Raw genomic sequence first — 22,146 nt, 5'->3', positions numbered from 1 at the left:
TAGCGCCGTCATCATGTTTGTTTTCGTGGTGTGTGTAGTAGCCCTGTCTGCTTTATTATCATGATTCTTTCCCTCCTCGGGATGCCCTCTCCTTCCCTTTATACTCCCCCCATCCCTCTCCGGACCATGTAACAATCCATCCGCAGGAATTTCTCTTTTTGATGATCCCTCTGAGATCAATAAAGTCTGTCTAGTCTAATAATAAATCAATTAAAGAAAGCCCATGTGGTAAATATGTACGCGCCTGTTGTGTCACCATGGGAACCAGGCAGCCGCCCCCGTGTGGCGGGAGCGCGCATCACGTCCTCGCGCCGCGTGAGCTCGCGGAGCAAAGGTTGACTGAAGCTGCCGCAGCGGGACGGAAACAATACCGAGGACCCTCCCACCTCCAGCGGCTACACCCCTCCTCTCTCTCTCTCTCTCTCTCTCTCACTCCGCTCGCCTCTTCCTGGATCTGACCTCCGAATCTGTCCCGTAAGTTGTGTTAATCCTCACTTTTGCACCGTGATTGCGAAAAAGTTCCACTTTCTGCACTGCGGATGTGATATTTCGTTGGATTTGTCGCAGTTTGTTGTGTTTTACCAACGACTGGGAGAGTTAAGATTAGCCTCCGCCCAATTAAACAGATGGTGTCATGGCTATTTAACGGTAACGCTACTCAGCACTAACCAACGTATGACTGTGTGCTTTCTTTAAACTTATTACAGATGTGTGTGATTACCCAAATCGATGTGAAACACTCATATCGATATTTTTCACGTTTGTCGGATTGGATGCTAAATGCTAATCAGTAACTTCGACCCGAAAGTATTATGTAACGTTAACGGACCGGAGGGTCGCATTCTTTTCCGGCACGTCAGAGAGAAATAATCCACAACATCAACACGTTATCATTCAACCTTTAAACGATACTACCTATAATTTGAGATGGCTATATGAGCACGGTGACCTGGCTGGTTGTGGAGTTAAAAATCAAAGGCCTGGGATGCTGCTGCTGCTGCTGACAGATCGTGGGGTCGTTGCCTTTTTTGTGTCCTTCATCAAACTCCACCAGACTACAAGGAAATCTAATTTAACACTCGCACACCACTGATTAGTTTGTGAATGCCAACAGATGGCGAGAAGAAAAACGTATCCCTGTAAAAATGTACTCTTACTCTGTGGATGATAAATGAGTAGTGAGAGTGGTGGTATTTACGTTGGTACGTGAACGCCTCATCGCCCAAACAGGAAAACTGGAAAGCAACAGGGAGTGTCAACTGCAAGGGAAGTCACCTTTAGCACTGCATGATAATGGCTTTCTGACACTTTATAAGCATGTTTTTTTGTTTTTTTTAAATGTTTGTTTACTCTAACCTAAAAATAAGTTTCACTGATAATCCTTTTGGCCGCAATCAGGGAGTTGTGCAATCCCACTGAAATTCTAAGATTTCAAAACTATCCTGTTTTGTCTCTGCACAATACACTGTTTACCAAATAAGGGGAAGGAAAACGTGTACTCTTGTGATCAACCGTGGACAGATTCCTCTTTCACTGTCATATGATAGTTGTAAAGACAGTTGTAAGTTGTGAGATAAGGCCATACACTGAACAAAAATATCAACAGTTTTGTTTTTGCTCCCATATTTAATGAGCTGAACTCAATGATCTGAGACTTTTTCCGCGTGCACAAAAGTCTCTCAAATATTGTTCACAAATTTGCCTAAATCTATGTCAGTGAGCACTTCTCCTTTGCTGAGATAATCCATCCACCTCATAGGTGTGGCATATCAAGATGCTGATTAGACAGTATGATTATTGCACAAGGGCACCTTAAGGTGGCCAGAGTAAAAAGAAGGACACTCTAAAATGTGCAGTTTAATCACACAGCACAATGCCACAGATGTCCTAAGTTTTGAGGGAGCGTGCATTTGACATGCCGACTGCAGAAACCAGAGCTGTTGCTCATGAAATTAATGTTTGTTTCTCGACCACAAGCCTTTTCAGAGAACTTGTCAGTACTTCTAACCAGCCTTACAACCACAGACCACACTACACCAGCCCAGGATGGCAGACAGTGTGTATGGTGTTGTGTGGATGAGCGGTTTGCTGATGCGGTGGGTTATGGCATGGGCAGGACAATGAACACAAGAACATTTTTATTGGTGGCAGTTTGAATGCACAGAGGTAGTGTGACCACATTCCGAGGCCCATTCTCATGCCATTCATCCACGACCATCACCCCATGTTGCAAGGATCTTTACAAAATTCCTGGAAGCTGAAAACATCCCAGTTTGTTGCATGGCCGGCATACTAACCAGATATGTCACCTATTGAGCATGTTTAGGATGCTCTGGATCAACGTATATAACAGCACGTTCCATTTTTGAGAGAAAAAGGCTTTTTGAGTTCATAGAAAAAGTATTTGATCTTTGAGTTCAGCTCATGGAAAGATGGGAGCAAAAATAAAAGTGTTGCGTTTATATGTTTGTACAGTGTGTAATCAGTTATTGTTGGTGTAAAACAATTTGCTTTGGTTTTTGCTCGGTGCAAGGTTTGATCATCCTCCTTTTTGCTTCTCGCGTAGTGAAAAGGTTCAGTCGTCCTCAAAATGATCCATGCTGAGATTTTATGTTTTGAAATATACAACTGAAATATTGTTCCTAGGTTATCAAGATGAGCTACCCAGGATACCCACCACAGGCTGGCGGATACCCTACACAAGCAGGAGGCTACCCAAATCAGTCTGGAGGATACCCACCCCAAGCAGGGGGCTACCCACCCCAAGCAGGAGGTTACCCCCCAGCAGCAGGGGGATACCCTCCACAGGCCGGCGGCTATCCTGCCCCAGCCGGGGGCTTTCCTCCTCAGGCAGGTGGATATCCCCAGCAGCCTGGAGGATACCCCCAGCAGCCTGGAGGATATCCCCAGCAGCCTGGAGGATACCAACAGCAGCCTGGAGGATACCCCCAGCAGCCTGGAGGATACTCCCAGCAGCCTGGAGGATACCCCCAGCAGCCTGGAGCAGGGTGCTATCCTTCCATGCCTCCAGCAGGTGAGCTCACAAAATGTGATATAACAGGTCAAATATGCCTAAGTAGCCAAAACCAGACAGATGTAGAGTATTATTTCAATAGAATCCATTCTGAGTCTTGGGTCAATATTTTCTTTGCAGGTGGAGGCTGGGGTGCAGCGCCAGGTGGCCATGGAGCGGTACATACACTCTTATCTCACTCTTAACCCCTGAAGTTGACGCTCATTCTTAGCATATGGAGCGACTTAGGCTAAATCTCTTGTTTGCCTAAATCGTCTGATCTGCGGCAGCTCCACATGAACCGCACTTGTTGTAGATAAAGTTTGTCACTGTGTGCGTAACACTCACAGCTTTGCTCTGTTTGCAGCCAGGAGGAGCCCCGCAGGGATACCCAGGGGGTCCTCCCCCAGGCCAGCCCATGTCAAATTACCCCGCTGCACCAGCGGCTAACCCCTCAATGCCTGCATATGGAGGGGGAGTTCCATCCAACCCGCAGGCCCCTGCTATTCCTGTAAGATGTACTTGTCTTTATATCAAGACTTATCGAAACGCATATTCACACCTTTTTTAAAACAGAATGATAATTGGCTGTTATTTTGCGTTGCTCTTCTTCACAGAGAGGGTTTCGAGGGTCTATCCAAGATTTTCCAGGGGCCGATCCACTGAGGGACGTTGAAGTTCTTCGGAAAGCCATGAAGGGCTTCGGTCAGTGAATCTCATCATCTGAACACTCTGAAATCCTCCAGATGCATTCGCTTTCCACATCCATTAACGGTTCACTTGCTCCTTCCCTCTAAATGCTTATCAATTGCATTCTAAACCCAAAACATCTTGAACAGGCACTGATGAAAACGCCGTTATTGAACTTCTTGGAAATCGCTCCAACAAGCAGCGGGTTCCCATGGTGGCAGCCTACAAAACCACTTATGGGAAGGTGTGTTTCTCCAAATCATATTTCCTCTTTTTCGACTTCATCTTTTTCTTTTTGTTGTCATGGAAATAATGTTTCTGGACGTGATTTCGTTGTAGGATTTAGTGCACGACCTGAAGTCCGAGCTCACTGGAAACTTTGAGAAACTGGTTCTTGCCATGATGATGACTCCAGCACGCTTCGATGCCTCCGAAATGAGAGAGGCCATTAAGGTTGGAGGCTTCAGTTGTTGTCTCATCTCATGCTTTTTTTCTTTTTCTTTTTTTTTTTAATTCATTCACCATGTATAATATATTTAGGTGGAAAGTCTCTGAGCGCCAATGAATGTTTATTATGTTTGCTCTATTGTGCGCGTGACCTGACTAAATAGTTTTCTTTATATATGTGATATTTACAGGGTGCAGGAACCGATGAAGCTTGTCTGATTGAGATTTTGTCGTCTCGCTCCAACGATGAAATTCATGCAATCAACAAAATCTACAAAGAAGGTGAGTTCTGATCCAGGCAGTCATGCTTCTCATTCAGAAAACTGGAAAGACATATTTGTTCACGTTTTCTCAAATGTTTACTGGGGAAAGTATTCAAATGTTTTAATTTCCTAGTATTTTATTTTATCTATTGCTACTTTTTACAAATATGTAAGTCTGACCCTTCATTTGAGAATCATTTCTAAAGGGTTCATAGATTTTCTTTTTCAAATATGATGTCTATACAAAATTCAAATATTGTACAAATGAGCACATTTTCCTAAAAAGACCAATTTTATTTCCAGAGTATGGCAAAACCCTGGAGGATGCCATCAGCAGCGACACCTCCGGTCACTTCCGCAGACTCCTGATTTCTCTCTGTCAGGTATTTAAATTTAAATGTATTTTTTTTGCACTTAACTCATGAGGAACTCTGACAAAAGAAACGCCTCCTGATCTGATGTGAAAACCTCTTTTCAGTCTGGTTGATGGTGTTATTGTTCGCAGGGCAATCGTGACGAGAGAGAGGCCGTTGACGTCGCCATGGCCAAACAGGACGCTCAGGTATTTTAAAGTTTGTATTTCTTGAGACCATCTCACAAAGGGATCGAACATTTTGCCAACTTCCTCGTGCTTTTGTTTGTCAGAAACTGTACGCCGCCGGGGAAAATAAAGTGGGAACTGATGAATCTCAGTTTAATGCCATCCTGTGTGCTCGCAGCAAGCCTCACCTTCGGGCAGGTGCGTCACTTCCCCGCCCGTGGAAATACTTTGTCTTTCCAGCATCATAACTGCAAAATCCCCTTTTTGCACTTTTCCAAATATTATGAATGTAACTGTCTCGCTTGTGATTCTTGTCTTTTCCATTAGTTTTCCAGGAATACCAGCAGATGTGCGGTCGAGACATTGAGAAGAGCATCTGCAGGGAGATGTCTGGTAACGTGGAGTCTGGCATGGTGGCTGTGGGTATGTTCACAACATCACAGTTTCAAATTGTCGTGGCTTTAAAGAAGCAGAAGTGTAAACCAAATTCCATTGTTCGAGCTTTCCCTGAAGCTGTGACACGTAAACACAACGCTCTTTCAAATGTTGATTTATTTAAATGTCTAAAGATTGTGTACGTCTTAAAATATGTTATATTAAAAAAAAAAAGATAATATCAGAGTTGAATAAAAAAGATCTTGAGGGAACTGACAAGAATTTGGCTTAATTCTTTATTACTTTGGGGGATTCACAGACGTCTTTTAAATTCTGCATGTGGAAACGTTGGATTGGAAAAGTTCGATAAGACTAATAATTGTTGCACAAATAATATTGCTGCTTAACTTCAACCTCACATCCAAAATAGTCAGTGCGGGACTCCATGCTTTGCTGCTTTTATACTCCATATTCTATTCTTAAAGATATTTTCTAAAACTCTAAAGCAGCAAAATTTGTATGAAACAAATAAAATAATTCGCAAAATATTTTTATGTTTGTTTTCCTTTTAGTCCTGCACATAGACGAAACACATAAAAAATACACATTGAGCAGCTTGACAAGAAATGTTGAGACTAAATATTTTTGACGCAAACTAAAATCCAGGTTTGAATATATTTATTAAGAGAATTTTAATATATATGTGAAACAATAATAATGTGTGTGTCAGAAATGCATTTGTGAACCATGTTTTTTTAAATGTGGATTTTTTATTTAGCTGTTTTGCCTACTTGTATTAAAGGTGCTTTATAAGTACTCTGTTGTCAACTGTTGTAGGGTTGAATAAGAGATCATTTCAAAATAAAAACCTAAATGCTCTTATCTTCTACAGCACCTTCCAGAAAGATTACTCTTTCATTCACTCTGACTGTCTCGAATCTTATCTTGTGCTTTAATAACTGTTATGATACATTTTCTTCTTCCTCCATCTCCTCATCAATAATAACTTGTGGTCACACGGGGAAAGAAGCAGATTCCAGCTGATTGATAACAGGAACTGATATTAATTTCTGCTTCTGTTTCCAAGTGAAATGCATCAAGAACACCACCGGATACTTTGCAGAAAGACTCCACAAGGCCATGCAGGTTGTTTATCGTCACACTGTTTTCCTGCTCCGATGCTGCAGAGCGACTGTAAAAAAAACCAAAACATTAATGTGTCCCACTGCGTTGTCTCGACAGGGAGCCGGGACAAAGGACAGAACTTTAATCCGCGTCATGGTGTCCCGCTCTGAGGTGGACATGTTGGACATCAGGCAGGAGTATGTGAGGACCTACGGGAAATCACTCTACAATCACATCTCAGTAAGTACCCACCTGCTGCGTTGGTTTTCATCAAAGTTTCACTCACATTGTTTTGGAGGGGGTGACACATGTTTTGTTTTGTTTTTTCCCCCCCAGGGTGACACCTCTGGTGATTACAAGAAGCTGCTGCTCAAACTGTGTGGCGGCAACGACTAAACAAGAGGAGCCAACACTCTCGTGGAGACATCATACGTGTCCACATCCAAACAATCTTCTAGGACCTTATATCAGCTGTAGTGCACGCAGTTAATGTCAGATGACCTCCGTATACAAAACAAATTTTATATTCTCTTCTGTGATATTATTTTTATACATTCAGATGTATGAGACGTGGCAGATGAATAACACGTCCGATTTTAGTAGATACTATTAGAATTGGGTAAAAGGTGGAGCTCTACCTTGCACAGAAGGTGTGACTGAAAGGGTTATACTTAAATTAAAATTCTAACTAATATAGTATTGCGATGATATTAGAGAACACCACAAATATTTAATTTATCATTTAAGAAATTGTAATTTGAGCAAACAGTTTTTTTGTTTTTTTCGTGTGAAATAATAAGAACGTTTAGAAGAGGGCTCGTGTGCCATTATATAACTTATCGCGCAGATATATACGAAGGATTATTATTTAGTCGTAATCTCATTTCAGTGGCGTTACGTTACCTTCACTGGTAAGTGAGTCAAGTGTTTTACAAGCTTGTTTTTAGTGCCACCAGTCACATTTCATTCCCAAGTCGTTTGTGAAGGAAAGAAAATGCATCTCTGCAAAAGCTATCTCTTCTGTATTCAAGGTTTCTTTTCCAGGGGTGTCAAACATAAAGTCCAGGGGCCAAAATTAGCCCATTGGATGACGTTGTTCAATGTCAAATTTACTTTAAGTATACATTGAGAAGAAATTGTCCTTAAAAAAAACAACTTGTATTTAATTTTTCAATGTAGAATGCAATGTAAATGGACTTTTATTTCATTAAAATATCCACCTTGTTAAGAAAATGTATTGATGTAAGCTTTATAATAATAACACAACAAACGGAAAGAATATAAGGTGTGCAAAAAAAAAAATATATATATATTGAGGTTATTTTGCTCGTATTTCTATGCTCCATTATTAATTTGATGCCCCTGGTCTATGATCATCAATTTAAATATCACTCCCGCTTGAATGTCTATGCAATTAATCTTATAAGCTTTCTTACTGTCGTTTAGCATTCGCAGATAATATTGCCTTTAACTCAGTGCTGAAAAGCCAAAGTCTGAAGACGGATCTTGTTGTGCCTTTTGTTCGTACGGCTGTGTAAACTGGATGAGCCGTTTGATGTATCACTGTGGGTAATCTGGAAAATAATCTATAATCGCGCTTATATGGCCACAGAATTGTAACTTCATTTTTTTTTTTCCCCTCTCGTTTGTTTACGCTGTGTTTCATGGTCTCGCCCTCTGCTGGTTTGCATGTTATACGGCCAGTAGAGGGCTCTTGGATCACACCAAGTGTCATCTTTTGAGTGATTTACTTTTTCTTTTTTCTTGCCTGCCAACTTTGAAATGAATATCTCCTGCACTAACTACTTTGTGATTGTTCGTCTAACAAAATACTGGCTGAAATTCATTAGATGCCTTTTTGAAAAGCAGCTACTTCTCATTTAAATAAAAAAAAAACTAATTGGCATATCTGGATGATTTTATTTTATCTTATTTTTTGTTATGAAATGGTCTCATCTCTTCTGCATGAAAACATTGACTTTGGATTTTCTGCTCCGAGCCGGAACACAAAGGGCTATTTGCATTTCAAAGCCAGCCTCATTTGCACCATCTCGGTGTGTGTTACAAGCGAGTGAGTCGGTCGGCGCCCCCTCCCACCTCTGAGCATCATGAGCAGCATCCTCTGCTAAAAGGTGCGAGTAATGTGGCTTACATAAGTGACGTCGCTGCATGTGCTTTGCCCTATAATCTGTGTGTGTGGGGTGGGGTGGGGGTGGGGGTGGTGGGGGTTTATGCAGGTATGCGTTGCAGCTTGAGCGATACAGTGCATAGAGCTTTTCTCAAGGCTATAAATAGTGTCCATCGGAGACACGGATGTCCTAAAGTCTTCTTTCAGTTGTGTTCAGGGGCCTTGAAGTGCAGCCTCGGAGGGAACGTGTTGGTGAGATGAATGTCTTCATGGAGCCTCACTTATCGTGCACCTCAATAACTTCACCATTTCCCATCCATGCTAGAAAATGAAAGGAAACCCACTATCCTCAGGACAAAGAGGGATGAATATTTGATGCCGGGCTTTGGGCCGGTCTGTTTGCACTGATATCTCCAGATGTATATTTAGGTCAAAAGGAAATCAGGGAGGCGGTGATGGGGTTGGGTGGGGGGCAGGGCTCCCATTTGGTTTGCTTTTACTTGTACGAGACGAAACAACACTTTGATGCTGACTTCTAGACAAAGTGCTTTAATTATTAACATGTGGACGGGATAGCATGATGCAGTCTTTATGGGGTTTGCTCACATTCACCCACTCACAGAGGGACGGCCTGTCCTTGTGAGGATCCACGTGATATCATTAGCATCAATACTATCTGTCCTTGTCATCGGGGCCGGTCTGGACGGTAAAAGCTTTGATTTAGCCCCTTAAAACTCCTTCAGCTCCCGGTTTTTCATTTCAATAATGATTCGAAGAAGTCACACAGTGGTGGCGTACTCGGCCCTCTGGGTGAGGAGGTGACGTCCACAGTTTGAGCCTCCCCAAGGGGGCATGGGTTTACGTGCATTTACCATTTATCTATGACTCCCGATTGCTTGAACTTGGTGAGATCTAGTTGGATCGAGATGTTGTTGAAGATGAAAAGACAATGTGAAAAAAAAAAAAGCTTAAATTTAGGATTTTTTTATATCATATTTAATACTTGAAGGAAATATCCTATAAATAATCCAAAATAAAGCCGTCCCATGACAAAGGTTTGATTCACAGGAAAATTAAAGTAAAATACAATATTAGATAAATCTACTAAGGCTGCTTTACCGTTTACCTGCTTTGACATTTTCATGGCCAGCTTATAATGTTAATACTGTCTTACAGACAATCAGTAAAAGTAACCAAATTGTTGATTTGCAGTGGATTTTCTCCAGCTGTCCAATGAGGAATACGCAGCCAAGAGACATTTGGTTGCCAGGGACATAATCCTGCTTTAAACTTCATGAGTGCATATAAGCAAATTACAAACCCGGGGATTAGATGAACAACAAATAATGAGATGTAGCAGCAGATATCGCTATCCAGCCTGCAGGACAGCAACCTGCAGGCTTGAGCCCCATCCTGGGATATTTTTGACAAAATAAGAGGAGAAAGGAAAGAAAGAAAAAAAAAAGCATGCAATCACCTGCATGTCAATATATATGACTCCTACTTCAGGCAAGTAATACTGCGATAACAAACTTCAAACCAACATGATATTACAGGAATCTGCGACCAGTTGCCAACTAGGTTTTCCTTGCAAGAAAAAAGAAATTAGTTGAGCTGTTACATAACCACTTCCATTGTTAAAGGTGTTGCAAACTGAAGCGGGGGGGGGAATGTATAGGCACACGGTGTGCCATGTTAAGCTTTAAAGCTCGGCCCCATGTGCTGTAGCTCACTCCAGATGAGAGTCACAGTCCTCATAAAGGCACCAAAGCTCCTAATAACAAAGACTATTGTAAACAAACAGTGTAACTGAGCTCATAGCCGTTTCCCATGTTTCTCCATTTCAGCTTTGTTTACACCAAGGCAACAGATAAACACATATAGATTATAGTTTGATAGTCTGCTTCTGGATTACTTGTTTCTTTAGGATTTCGGTTTTACGTGACATCTGCCTCCCGTGGGATCGGATGGATTATGTGGAGCAGAAGAAAGCTCACAGAGCGGCACAGTGGTGTCAAGGGACGGTCCAGATAATAAACGGGCATCTCTGATCTGGAGGTATAAATCTGCTCTGAATAGAGATCAAATCATGAAATATAAGCATTTGGATTGTTCTTATAATGAAATCACAACCTGCTCGGAAGCGCAGGAGGCCTCCGTCATGCCATTAGCTGGGATCAGGGAACGGTTGAGGCTTCAGGAAACAAAACTCAAATCAACAAATACATGATTTGTAATGCTGGGATATTTACAGGGCTGCCGAACGGTTGCTGCTTCACTTTTGGCCAGATAACTATATTCTGCGTAGGAGAACAAGTTCTAGTCACTCTCTTCATATCATGAGATCTGGTGCATACTCACAAGCAAACTGATTTCACAACAAAGGATCAAGGGGCGCACATGTAAATACCAAGAAAGTAGCCACTCTAAACCATATATTTACAAATATATTTCTCTACGGAAAATGTAACATGCCTTTAATAATATAATTTACAGTGATCACTGCAACTCAAAGAGGAATTGGGATTCTTGTGTGATATTAGAGCACATTTATCATATTAAAAATATGGACTTTGTCACTTTAGACAAACACAAATCCATCTCAGTGATATTAGAAGCAATACTTTAACTTACCATTTTCCACCATCTTGATTGATAATAGTAAAATGGTTAATTTAATGTTTAAAATGAAAGTAGAAATTGTTACATTTGAAAAACACATAATAAAATCATTAAACATGAAGTGCTTTTGATTTTTGTTCCACTCATGCTTCATTGCCGTTTAGAATTTCAGAGGGTTATTTGGGGGGGGGGGATTTTCCACAGCAGTTATTTGACATCTATAAAACACTAATTGTTTTTGTTGAGTGCTTCAAAAATGCTAATTGCTATTATTTTAATAGCACATTGATGATATGTTCATCAAACGGTTCCGTGTAGGAGTTATGCATACCACTCGTTTTTTTGTCCCAACACCACATCTGGTATCAGAAGCTTGTACGTTAAAAACAGAGTTATAAATGTAACACCCCAGCACTGTACACATCTTGCAGTGTTTTTCTTGTCATCAATAAAAAAGAAAAGTACAGATGGTGTGTTGTTTCCACTTGAAAGGCAATCTGCTGCAGTAAAAGTGCATTGCTCATGCATTTTTTATTTTTTTTTTGCAAACAATAAAGTAGGTGAAGCAATGCAAAGAGTATTAAACCCACAAGGGACATTTTGCATAGTTCTGCATAATTTACTTGTGATGTTTGAGCTGATTTGGGCATGATTTTTTAAAAAAAATTGTGTTTCTGATAGCACTGTGAATATTCCTCTATACCACTAACTTCACACAAAAGAAACTGAAATTGCCACACCGAGAAAAACTGTGTTTTTTGGCTTCATGTTCTGAAAAATTTACATTTAACTCCAAGTAAAGAAAAATGATTGACTTTAAACCGCTGCAGTCTAACATGCAGTACTAGTAGTTGTGGATGATGATAGTAACAACAACAACAACAACAACAGCTATATTGTTACCACTCTCACTTTCTTGTAATTATTTAAAAATACAACTCAAAACAAGGTAATTTCCCAAATACATACTAAGATTGGGTATCTTTGTGCGTTTATGACTTTTAAGTGAGAAAATACTTCTAAATGCTCTGTAACTTTTGCCTTTCACCTCATGGAACATTTTAGAAGAAATGTCGACATCATTTAACACGGAAACATTCACACATAGACCATGACAGGAATAATTGTATGTCTTGATGATGCACTCATTGATATTCCTACATACACATAAGGACATCCAGATGTGTACAAACTGCATAGAAATCATGTGAAAACTGCCTTTTGTGTATAACAATGAAATAACTAATCAACAACTTGCTAAAACTTAGCCCAAAGGCAAACAATTGCATGAATATTGCATTTTATACTGCAAAGTGCATTTCCATAAAACACAGCAAATCATTGCAGTAAACTGTAAAGCACATCTGCAATGACCATAATCATAAGGTGTAATAAAGTGTAACAGGGTGAATTTGTAGTTAAAAAAAATTGCATCATAACTTTAACTCGAAAGAAAATAACTGCTTGAAATTATAATGCAGCAATACTGCAATGTGCATGTGCAATAACAAGCATTTAAAAACATTTTAAAGTGCATCTGTAAAAAAAAAAAGTGCAAAAATTGTTAAATGCAAAAATCACTATTGGCGAGGCATATGCATTTATATAGTAACATTCAGATACAGAGCATTTAACAGTGCTTGACAAGGAAATAAAGGAAACAAGGCAATTCAGAAACTTGATGTCAAGCAACTAAGAATACGGAATACGTTAACACAAAGCGATTCTGAAAGGCATCAAAAAGAAAAGAAATAAAGTAAAAACTTTATCAAGGTAATAAAATAAGTCTAATCTATTGTTTATTTAGAAAGCCTTAGCAAATAATAGTCTTTTGAGGCCTGATTTATAAGAAGTGAGTGTGTCATCAGTCCTCAGGTGTTCATGAAATTTGTTCCACAGGTTGGAAGCATAGGAACTAAAACTGCTTCACCTTGTTTCCTCTGACTCAGGGAACACTTGAGGGCGGTGCACCATTAATGTAAATATCATAAAAGCACACGAAATCTTGTATAGAAAATAGAACTGACACTAGAAAAAGCATGGAAAAAAAAAATGCGCCAAAACTCTAAAGTGCGTCTGCTGTGGCGAAGCAACACTGCGCCAAACTTTAAAGTGCATCTTGGTACTTCGACTATAAAATTAATTTGTAATCAAAACAAACACATGGAGAACATTACACCGGATTTGTTGAGTGCACCCGTAATAAAACAAAGTGTGAGATTGTGTTGCAACTATGCGGGACTTGACTTAAACTGGGAGGCCCCGTCACCCGGTTGGTAATAATGCATAATAATTAGCGGCGGGGGAGCCAGGTGCGAGAACCAGCGAAGCCCCGCCCACGTTTACCTTAAACGTCCACTGCGCGGAAATATGATTGGCACAGAGCTCCAGCTGCTCGAGCGCCGAGACATGGCGGAGCTCTCACTCCGACGGCTCCCGAAGAGTTTCTGCCAGTCCTGAACAAGTCGAAACAACTCGACATGTAGCGGCTCCGTGGAGGCAGAGCGGGGCTTGAAGAGGCAGGGACCGTCCCTCGTCGTGATTTTGTTCCGGGGAGGACGGAGCGGCGGCGGTTTGGGGGTAAAATGTGTTGTCATCTCCGAGCAGTCAACAGCCTTGGGCAACAAATATGGCTACTTCTGGTGTATCCTTCAGTTCGGGTTGAAAAACGTCCCGAGCGGGCGCGTTTCTCCGAGTCGCGGCAGTAGTCCGAAGTTAAAGTTGGCTTGCGGAGAGGGGCCGGGGGGGTGGGTGGGGGGAGCGGCTGCTTTGCTAACACGAAGGGTGGTGTGGGTGGGGGGGTAGAGATGGAGCCCAAGCATAAAGAGTTGTTGGAGAAATGCTACCAGAACTTGGTGGAGTCGATAACAGATGCGGACCGAGTCGTGGATGTTTTGGCTCACCGCGGGACCCTCAGCCCGTCCGAGCTCTTCGAGCTGGGGCACAACTGCTCCTCCAGCCCGGAGAAAGTGGACCTCCTGCTCAAGATCCTGCTGAGTAAGGACCGGGACCATTTCGCGGAGTTCTGCACGGCTCTGGAGACGACGCACCCTCACCTGCACTCCGCGCTGCTCAATGGCATCGGACCAGTGGATCACACAACCGGTGAGACGCGAACGACTAAGAGTTTGTGACGGAATAGACTCGAGAGAAACTCCGTGTTTAAAGTGCACTGGGCTCGGAAATCTTTGCACCTTTTACTTCTGAGTATGTAGTGTTTTTAGAGGACCTGTGTGTTTGTTTTGGGTGTGATCCAACCTCTTTTCGATCCTTCTCTCACTATGATCTAACTAACATTTGGGCTATTGACCATATGACAACTTGATGAAGGGCATGACTTTTCCTTTGGGCAAATATAAAAGCAAAGAGAGAGAGAGAGAGAGAGGGGAGGGGAGGGGGTGCTTGCTGCACAATCATGTGACCTGATGCCTATTTACACTTGCACTACTGCGCTTGTTTCATTTGCCTTGTCACTAAAAAGCACAGGCTGCTGGCCTTTTGTGAAAGTATTTAATGGACCTAAAAAGGCTGAAACAATCAATGTGGTGGCAGGCAGCGCTGCCCGAAGTGAGTGAGTTAGACCCGATCAATAACCCACTGACAAAGTCAAATGAATGAGTGAAGAACTAAGTACTCACTGCATAGTGGCCTGCTTTAGTGTTACAAGAAGTGTATGACATCATAGATACACGTTTTTTTATTATATGTAACTAGAAATGACTATTTCTCATTTTAATAGCTGTTTGCTCCGTAGAATCACAACAAATGCTCAAGTTTTTAAACGTATAGATGTTATTTGCCACAACATACAGTGAGATCTTTTTGCTTTATATAACTCCGACATGGAGAGCAGAGCAAATAAACTACTGGAGATTCATTGACTAATTGTGTCAGTGTTCTGCTCTGGCTGTCTTCAGAATAACTATCTTGCATATGCAAAAACTCATCTGCAGAAAGCCTCGTTGTTTTCAGTCCATAGTTTTGTTAGTGTGTGTGTTTGTCCTTTTTAAAATGCACCGTGCTCCCTCCTAACACTGTATTATACTGAACATATACAAATGTACAATTCTAACCTACTCCATTTTTTTTTTACTTCTCGGTGTGATATTTACCTTAGTTTCGGTTCGTTTTGTATTTTACTTATGGGAGGGCACATATATAAAGGCCCAGAGGTATTATCATTTGGAATGATATGATTTGTAACCTAAAACTTTACATTTTTCTTGCCTATATCCATTGCATAGTACACTGCATCATTTTACTATTGAGCAGTGGATATACAGATTGAAATGCATCTTTGTTTCATAACATTTACTCTGTCTGCTCTCGGCTATCATTCCGCACGCAGTGAGCTGAGTTATGAGGTGTTAATTATGCATTTATCTTGTCATTATTTATAGAACCGGAGCTGCAGACTTGGCTCACCTTTCTGAGCTATCTGACTTCTTTTTTTTTTTTTTGCGCTACATTTCACAATCGCGCAAAGCTGAGCACTGATAGGCTTTGTTCCGGTGAAGAGGTTTTGTAAACGAGCGTGTTCTGGGATAGTCGCAGTACTGTCGCGTTGTGTGCAACTCCCTGTTGGTAGTCACACTAATGGGTTGAGTTGCCTTTTGCTACTGGGCAGACAGGTTCCTCCACTGCACTGCCAAAAGACGGGCCTTTCCCCAGGAAAACAGGAGCTTGCTACAGTGTTGGTTTATGAATATGCGCCTGATCAAATTACTCCCAGGTCACCAAAAATCCTTCAGGTTAATAGGAGTATGATCACTTTATGAGCGGGCTGTGAGGAGTCGGAGCATAGCCAACAAACACTGGCATGTAGTCGAATGTCAACAACAAACATGTAACCTGTCGACGTGATCCTTGAGCTACAAGAACAATATTGCAACTTAAGTATGGAAAAGTGTGTGTTTGTGAGGGCAAATTAGTTTCTTAAAATAACGAGGATATTCTATAGTTTATGAGCTTGCAGTGCCAGGGCTTCTTTTGTTTACGGATTGTTCTCACCTTTTCTTGATCAACAATAGCACGATGGCGGCTCATCATCAGGGTGTGTATCGTGGGTGTTCACTTGGCACTACTGTGCAAACGGAAAATAAGGCCAAGTGCTCAGGAGTACGCGAGTGAAATCCATGAGGTAGATGTATTTCTCTCTTGTATTCATGATTTTAATGGATTGGGGGTGGTGGTGTTGTTAATGCAGAGTCAGCAGGTCGTTCACTTTATATCACAGCACTTCATTCCAGTAGGTTTTTATTCACTCTCTACATAAAAAAAACGTGCTGATGTGGGAACAGTTCAGTTGTTTGTCTTCTGCACATCTCACAAAGAGTTCACTTCTGTTTCAGCAGAACAGCCTCTACACAGACGTGTGTGTCACTGTGGCCGAAGCCACATGAATGCTTAGTTTTCTTGTTCAAATCTATTTTCTTGTCTGTTGTGCACATTACTGCAGTGATTGTGTTTTAAGCACCGAGTTGTGCCAAAAACGTCTTGCCTTGAATCAGAACGGTGCCTGAATAGACGAGACGGACAACTGAGGCTGTTCTTACTGGACTATATACAAATCTAAAACTCGTAGTCAGATAGCTCAAAGTACTGGAACAACTGAAATCTTTGTGAAATCTGGTGACCAATCTTACAATTTCATCAAGGCAATCCATGTGAACAATTTGGGTATTCAATATATATATATATATATATATATATATATATATATTGACACACACTACCAGTCAAAAGTTGTGGCACATGTTCTCGTTCAATTTTTTTTCTGTTTACATTTTAGATTTTCACTGGAGGCATCAAAATTACAAGATGACTTGGGACATGTTTCAGATTTTAGATTTTTCAAAATAGCCACCCTTTCAATTATCTTAATGAAGCCGTCACCTGAAATGGTTTTCCCAACAGTCCTGAAGGAGTTCCCAGAGATGCTGAGCACTTCTTGTCCCTTTTACCGTCACTTTGGTGTCCATCTCATCCTAAACCATCCCATTGGGGGGGTTTAGGTCAAGTGACTGTGGAGGCCTGATCATCTGGCAGCATTCATCACTCCCCTTCTTTGTCGAATATCTCTTACACAGCCCGGAGGCATTTTGGGGATCATTGTCCTGTTATAAAATAAATGATGGTCCAACTATATGCAAACCGGATAGGACCGCATGTCACTGCAGGATGTTGTGGTGGCCATGCTGGTTGAGTGTGCCTTCAGTTTTGAATAAATCCCCAACTTTGTCACCAGCAAAGAATCCCCGACACCATCACACCTCCTCCATGCTTCAAAGTGAGAACCATGTAGAAACCATCCGTTGACTTTTCTGTGTCGCTCAAAGACGCAATCCTTGGAAACGAACATCTCAAATTTAGACTCGTCAAACCAAAGCACAGATTTCCACTGGTCTAATGTCCATCCTTGTGTTTCTAACCCTTCCAAGCAGGTATTTGACCATAACGGCTTGGTTTACGTAGTTTCCTCTGAACAGCTGAAGATGTCTGATACTAGAACTGTGTGTGGCATTTATCTGGGCTCTAATTTGAGGTTGATCTTGATGGTTTTTGTTGCTGCGCTTGGAGACGCATTCAAGTTTTTGCAATTTTCTTGACCGACTGATCTTGAGTTCTTAAAGTAATGGACTTTCGTTTCTCTTTACTTACCCGGTTGGTTGTTAATATAATAATTTGAATTCTAACAGTTGTCATATAGGGCTGTCGGCTGTGTACCAACCTGAATTTTGCATAACACAAATGGTGTTCCCATCCCTGTTAAGAAGAAAACAAATTCCACAAATAAACCCTGACGAGGCACAGCTGTGGAGTGAAAACCATTTCAGGCGACGACCTCATGAAGCTCATCGAGAGAGAAGGCCAAGCGGGAATCAAAGCAAAGGGTGGCTATTTTTAAGAATCTAAAACATGTTCCGAGTTATTTCACAATTTTACTTCATAATTTCACACATGTTCATTCGTAGTTCTGATGCCTTCACGAGAATCTAAAATGTGAATAGTCAAGAATATAAAGAAAAGACGTTAGTGAACTTTAATGTTTGCTGTGGAATTTTGGATTTTAAAACATTTTGAAAGCCTGGCTTTAACTGTGAGGCAAATGCTTCCAGCTTATGTTTTTTCAGAGATACACTTTGAAAGAGGCACAAATGTGTCGTTAACACCGACTATGGTTACATAAAACTGCTGAGCTTATATTTACCTCTAACGGCAGCCTTGCAGCATTACATCGCTCAAGCCAGAACACTGGTGTGGGTAGAATTGCAAATTTGAGCATCAAACTTAATAAATGCATGACTTTCATTAATATGCTATTATAACTACATCTGTGATGGAATCTGGTGAGATGTTGAACATGACTATTTCAACAAGGTCTTGCATATGAATGGCTTTTTCATACCATTGTGACTATGAAAACAAATGATTGTTCATTTCTTTGCCTGTAAATTTTGCATGCCGTAGACTGACATGATTGAACTGAAGTCCTTGCTACTGTTCTTTAGCAAAGTCTGTCCTTTTTCTGCTATACAACTACCAGTGAAATATTTATATGCTCCTCGGTTTGCTTCTATCATGCTTTTTTGAAGTTTGGATGGCAGAAAACTAGAGCCACTCCAAGCTGACACTGTCGACCCTGGACATTTTGTCGGTCTATCACAGTCTTAACGGAGGAAAAACGGCACACTCGTACACCTGCAAACAACTTGGCTTAACCACACAGTCCAAAAGTCATACTTATTAGAATAACTGTTAGAAACACTGCAAGCTGCACAGGGAAAACATGCAAACTGCACTGTGAAGCCCTGGCACAGATTCAGACCTTGATCTTCTGCCTATCAGTTTGTGATGTGGAGCTGTAGAAAAACTAACCTCATCCTTCTGCTGTAGAAAAAGATTTCTGTAGTTACTGAAGTTAATTATTCGTTTTTTCACTTTAAAGAAACTTCAAGTTTACAAATATGACACTAGGGGCATAAATCCTCTTGCTTCCTGACTGTTTCCCAGAAACTAAATGGACGAAACTCTGCACTGTAGCTGGGCTCATAAAGTTCCTTTTTGTGTTTTTTGCAATCAGCTGCTGAAATTGCACACAAATAAGCTTTTTTAAGATTGTGCACTGTCCAGAATTTATTTTTTTCCTTTCAGTTTTTCATTATCAGTGGATCATAGTGCCAGATGTGATTTTTAGACTATATCAGCACTTGGTGTCAGACCTCCTGTTTTCAGCTTTGACAGAAAAGATCTTTCACTCTTGACTAAACCCTCCTACAGAAGACCGAGTGCCCACTTTCCATTGAGTTTTTGAGGTACACCAGTAAAACATCAATGACCAGCGATTACCAAGTGACTGTAACTAAGGGATCAACCTAAATGGGGCTCCTGAGTGGCGAGAGGGTCACACTGTCATAGCTCGCTCACTTTTCTGCTTCGTGGAAGTCATATGACCTGGACCTCGCTGCACAGTGCACCTTGCCCATTGAAGTACTCTTGTGCTCAGAGTCATGGGAAACTTAAGCTAGTGCGAGAACAAAGAGAGCTTGATCCATGGGATGCCACAGTTCCTGAGGCACATCAGTCTTTTTTTTTTTTTTTTTTCTTTCCCCTTCTTTCAGTCCCTCGCTGGGAAAAGGGGGTGAGCCATGTTAGCTGGGCTCCTTGTAGTCTCAACTCATAGTCTCCTTTAGCTAGTGGGAACCCGGCCAGCCAGGGATTGATTTAGAGTACTGGGACGTGGGTAAATAGGATCGTTTGTCATGCTCCTGCTCCAAGTCTACACCAGACTTTACATCAGGGATGGAAGTTGCTGATTTAACTGAACCATAAGCAGCTCCTTCCACGGCCAAGTAAGATCTTGGTAAATGTGCACTGCTGGCGGTTTCATCAGGGCCTCTGCAGTCTTTTTAACCTCACCAGCATCTTTAAGATTCACCCTTTCTGAGTTGTTTTGTCGCAGAGCGTCTTTCGATTCTTTGTTTCTGAAAATGGAAATGGACTTCAAACAAAACATTATAGATAAGCTGATAATGGTTAAGAATCTCAATCTATGCATTCATGCAAATTCTGAATTGTGTGCTTTTTTCACAATTGAAACAAAAACTTCAACTTGGATTAGAAAAGCGTGACTGATGATGAACTCTCTTGCATGTTTACAAATCTTCATGTCGACAGTGATTTGTGATACGGGTGTTAATTTGATGCATTGCACAATGTAAACATGTGTAATGCCCTATTGGATCTCAATGATTTGGTTTGTAATGAGTACAAATGTTTCAGTAGATCATGTTAAAGTTTTTCTAGTTTGAGATTTGTTGTTACACTTACTACACCCCTGGGCCTAAACATTTTGTTTTGGTTTTTTAACTACATCATGTGTATATTTCAGAGGAGCAATAAAATGTTTCTCATTACATTTGTGAACTAAGTGATTATTTGCACTTTCTTCAATAAAATTCTCATTTTGAATTTGCAGACCATGAATGCATAAAGGATACAAACATCTGATCACAATTCAGTTTTTCACCATATACTGTACATTGCATATTGTATTACAATATTGACCCATTTTCAAACTGTAACAATACTGTGAATATAACTGATGGATAAACTTTTTAAATTATGAAATCTTACTTCTTTTTTTTTTTTTGGCAGTACTAGGAACTGTATCCATAAGACTTCAAGTAGTATCACTGGTTTTTCCGGTGAAATACTTTTCAGTCATGACACTTGCTACTTGTTTCAACATACCAAATGTCACGCTTATGTTTACAGCTTTAATATGACATTTATCTGCATCACTGTTCACATGTACTCCCGTGTAGTTGACTCTCCCATGTCGTCAGTATTTTGGTCATTTGCAGGTGATCTGCAACATCATTGACCTCAACATTAGTCGATTGTGACCAAGCAAATTGGCCATGCATGTGCAAAACAATGGACAACTTTGCAAAGTTGCATAGATCATATCTTCACCATGTTTACAGTTGGCAATCGGCTTGCTTTGTGTTTTTTTTTTGTTTTGTTTTTGTCCTCCAACAAACGGTTGGACTCCAGGTCTGGATTTGGGTTGGAGCTGTAGCACATACGCAGAACACCTGATCCTTTCCAGTCGAACTGCCTTGCATACAAGCAGGAGATCAACCTTTTAATGATGTGGTCCCGCAAAGATTTTAGTCACGCCAACATGTTCATTTGTACTTTTAACATCCATTTATAGGATCCATATATATTTTTGTGCACTCAGGCAGATGGCTCAATAAATACCAAGAACCCACTTCTACCTTTATCCAGATTCTCTAAGTTTATTCACTTTTCTTTGTCTCATCTGAAGGATGATTGACTGAATTTTGGCTTAATTAGGAAATATTGTCCTCAACTTTAAGTGTTTGACACTTTCTATATTCCCTTATAATAATAAGGATATATAAGAAATATAATAAGAAATACATAATTATTCTTGGCAAATTGGCGCAATAGTTTGTTATAGCAAAAACAATAGTAGATAAAGTAATTGGTTTGCTCTATGACTGCAACAGCCTTGCTGTCATTAATTCAATTTTCTAAAGAAATTAATAAATTAAGACTTGGATTAAAAATAACCTCTGATCACGTTATTTAAATATTCCCTCCCTGTGATGTAAAATACACCTTAGTGTCATAAATCAAAAGTTACTCAGCTGTGACGGTTGTAGTCCCCCAAATCCCCTTAACAATTCCTTTTACACTTATTTATCAAATGACATGATCATCCTCATAAAGCCTGCTGTTGTGCTGAAACGTTCTTTCTGTACAGTTAATTATGAATCACTGTAGGCTATAAAAGAAGGGGCTTTCACAGGGGGGGGCTGTGTGATGTTGTCAGAGGAGATAAAAGGAGAAGCTCTAAGGCTGCAGCCTCTTTGGGGCCCTGGCTAGTCAGTATTCAAGCCTCCTGCCC

The 22,146-nt window shown here is 40.8% G+C and overlaps 2 protein-coding genes across 3 annotated transcripts in view; both read left to right on the top strand.

Moving 5' to 3' along the window:
- Positions 1-274: 274 nt before the first annotated feature.
- anxa11b (annexin A11b) lies at positions 275-8,360 on the top strand. 2 transcript variants are annotated; one of them, XM_080474562.1, is made up of 15 exons: positions 275-474; positions 2,647-3,034; positions 3,155-3,192; positions 3,381-3,524; positions 3,631-3,718; positions 3,853-3,947; positions 4,043-4,156; positions 4,342-4,432; positions 4,717-4,796; positions 4,919-4,975; positions 5,059-5,152; positions 5,282-5,377; positions 6,417-6,475; positions 6,572-6,694; positions 6,791-8,360. In XM_080474562.1, the coding sequence occupies exons 2-15, from the start codon at positions 2,656-2,658 to the stop codon at positions 6,848-6,850; spliced, it is 1,518 nt and encodes a 505-aa protein (XP_080330688.1). In that variant the 5' UTR covers positions 275-474; positions 2,647-2,655; the 3' UTR covers positions 6,851-8,360. The 2 variants fall into 2 exon arrangements, with proteins under 2 accessions (XP_080330688.1, XP_080330689.1); XM_080474563.1 differs by lacking the exon at positions 275-474 and adding an exon at positions 476-648.
- Positions 8,361-14,011: 5,651 nt separating this feature from the next.
- The window catches only part of LOC308116365 (disks large homolog 5-like), a gene marked incomplete at its 5' end in the record, with an annotated part of 31,344 nt that continues 23,209 nt past the window's right edge, over positions 14,012-22,146 (top strand). The window contains one exon of the mRNA XM_080474520.1: positions 14,012-14,309. Coding sequence (XP_080330646.1) covers positions 14,012-14,309 — 298 coding nt within the window. The remainder of the gene's footprint in view (positions 14,310-22,146) is intronic.

This window comes from Lipophrys pholis, assembly GCF_963383615.2.
Source record: "Lipophrys pholis genome assembly, chromosome: 1".
Taxonomy (NCBI): Eukaryota; Metazoa; Chordata; class Actinopteri; order Blenniiformes; family Blenniidae; genus Lipophrys; species Lipophrys pholis.
This window is presented reverse-complemented; position numbering and strand designations above follow the sequence as displayed.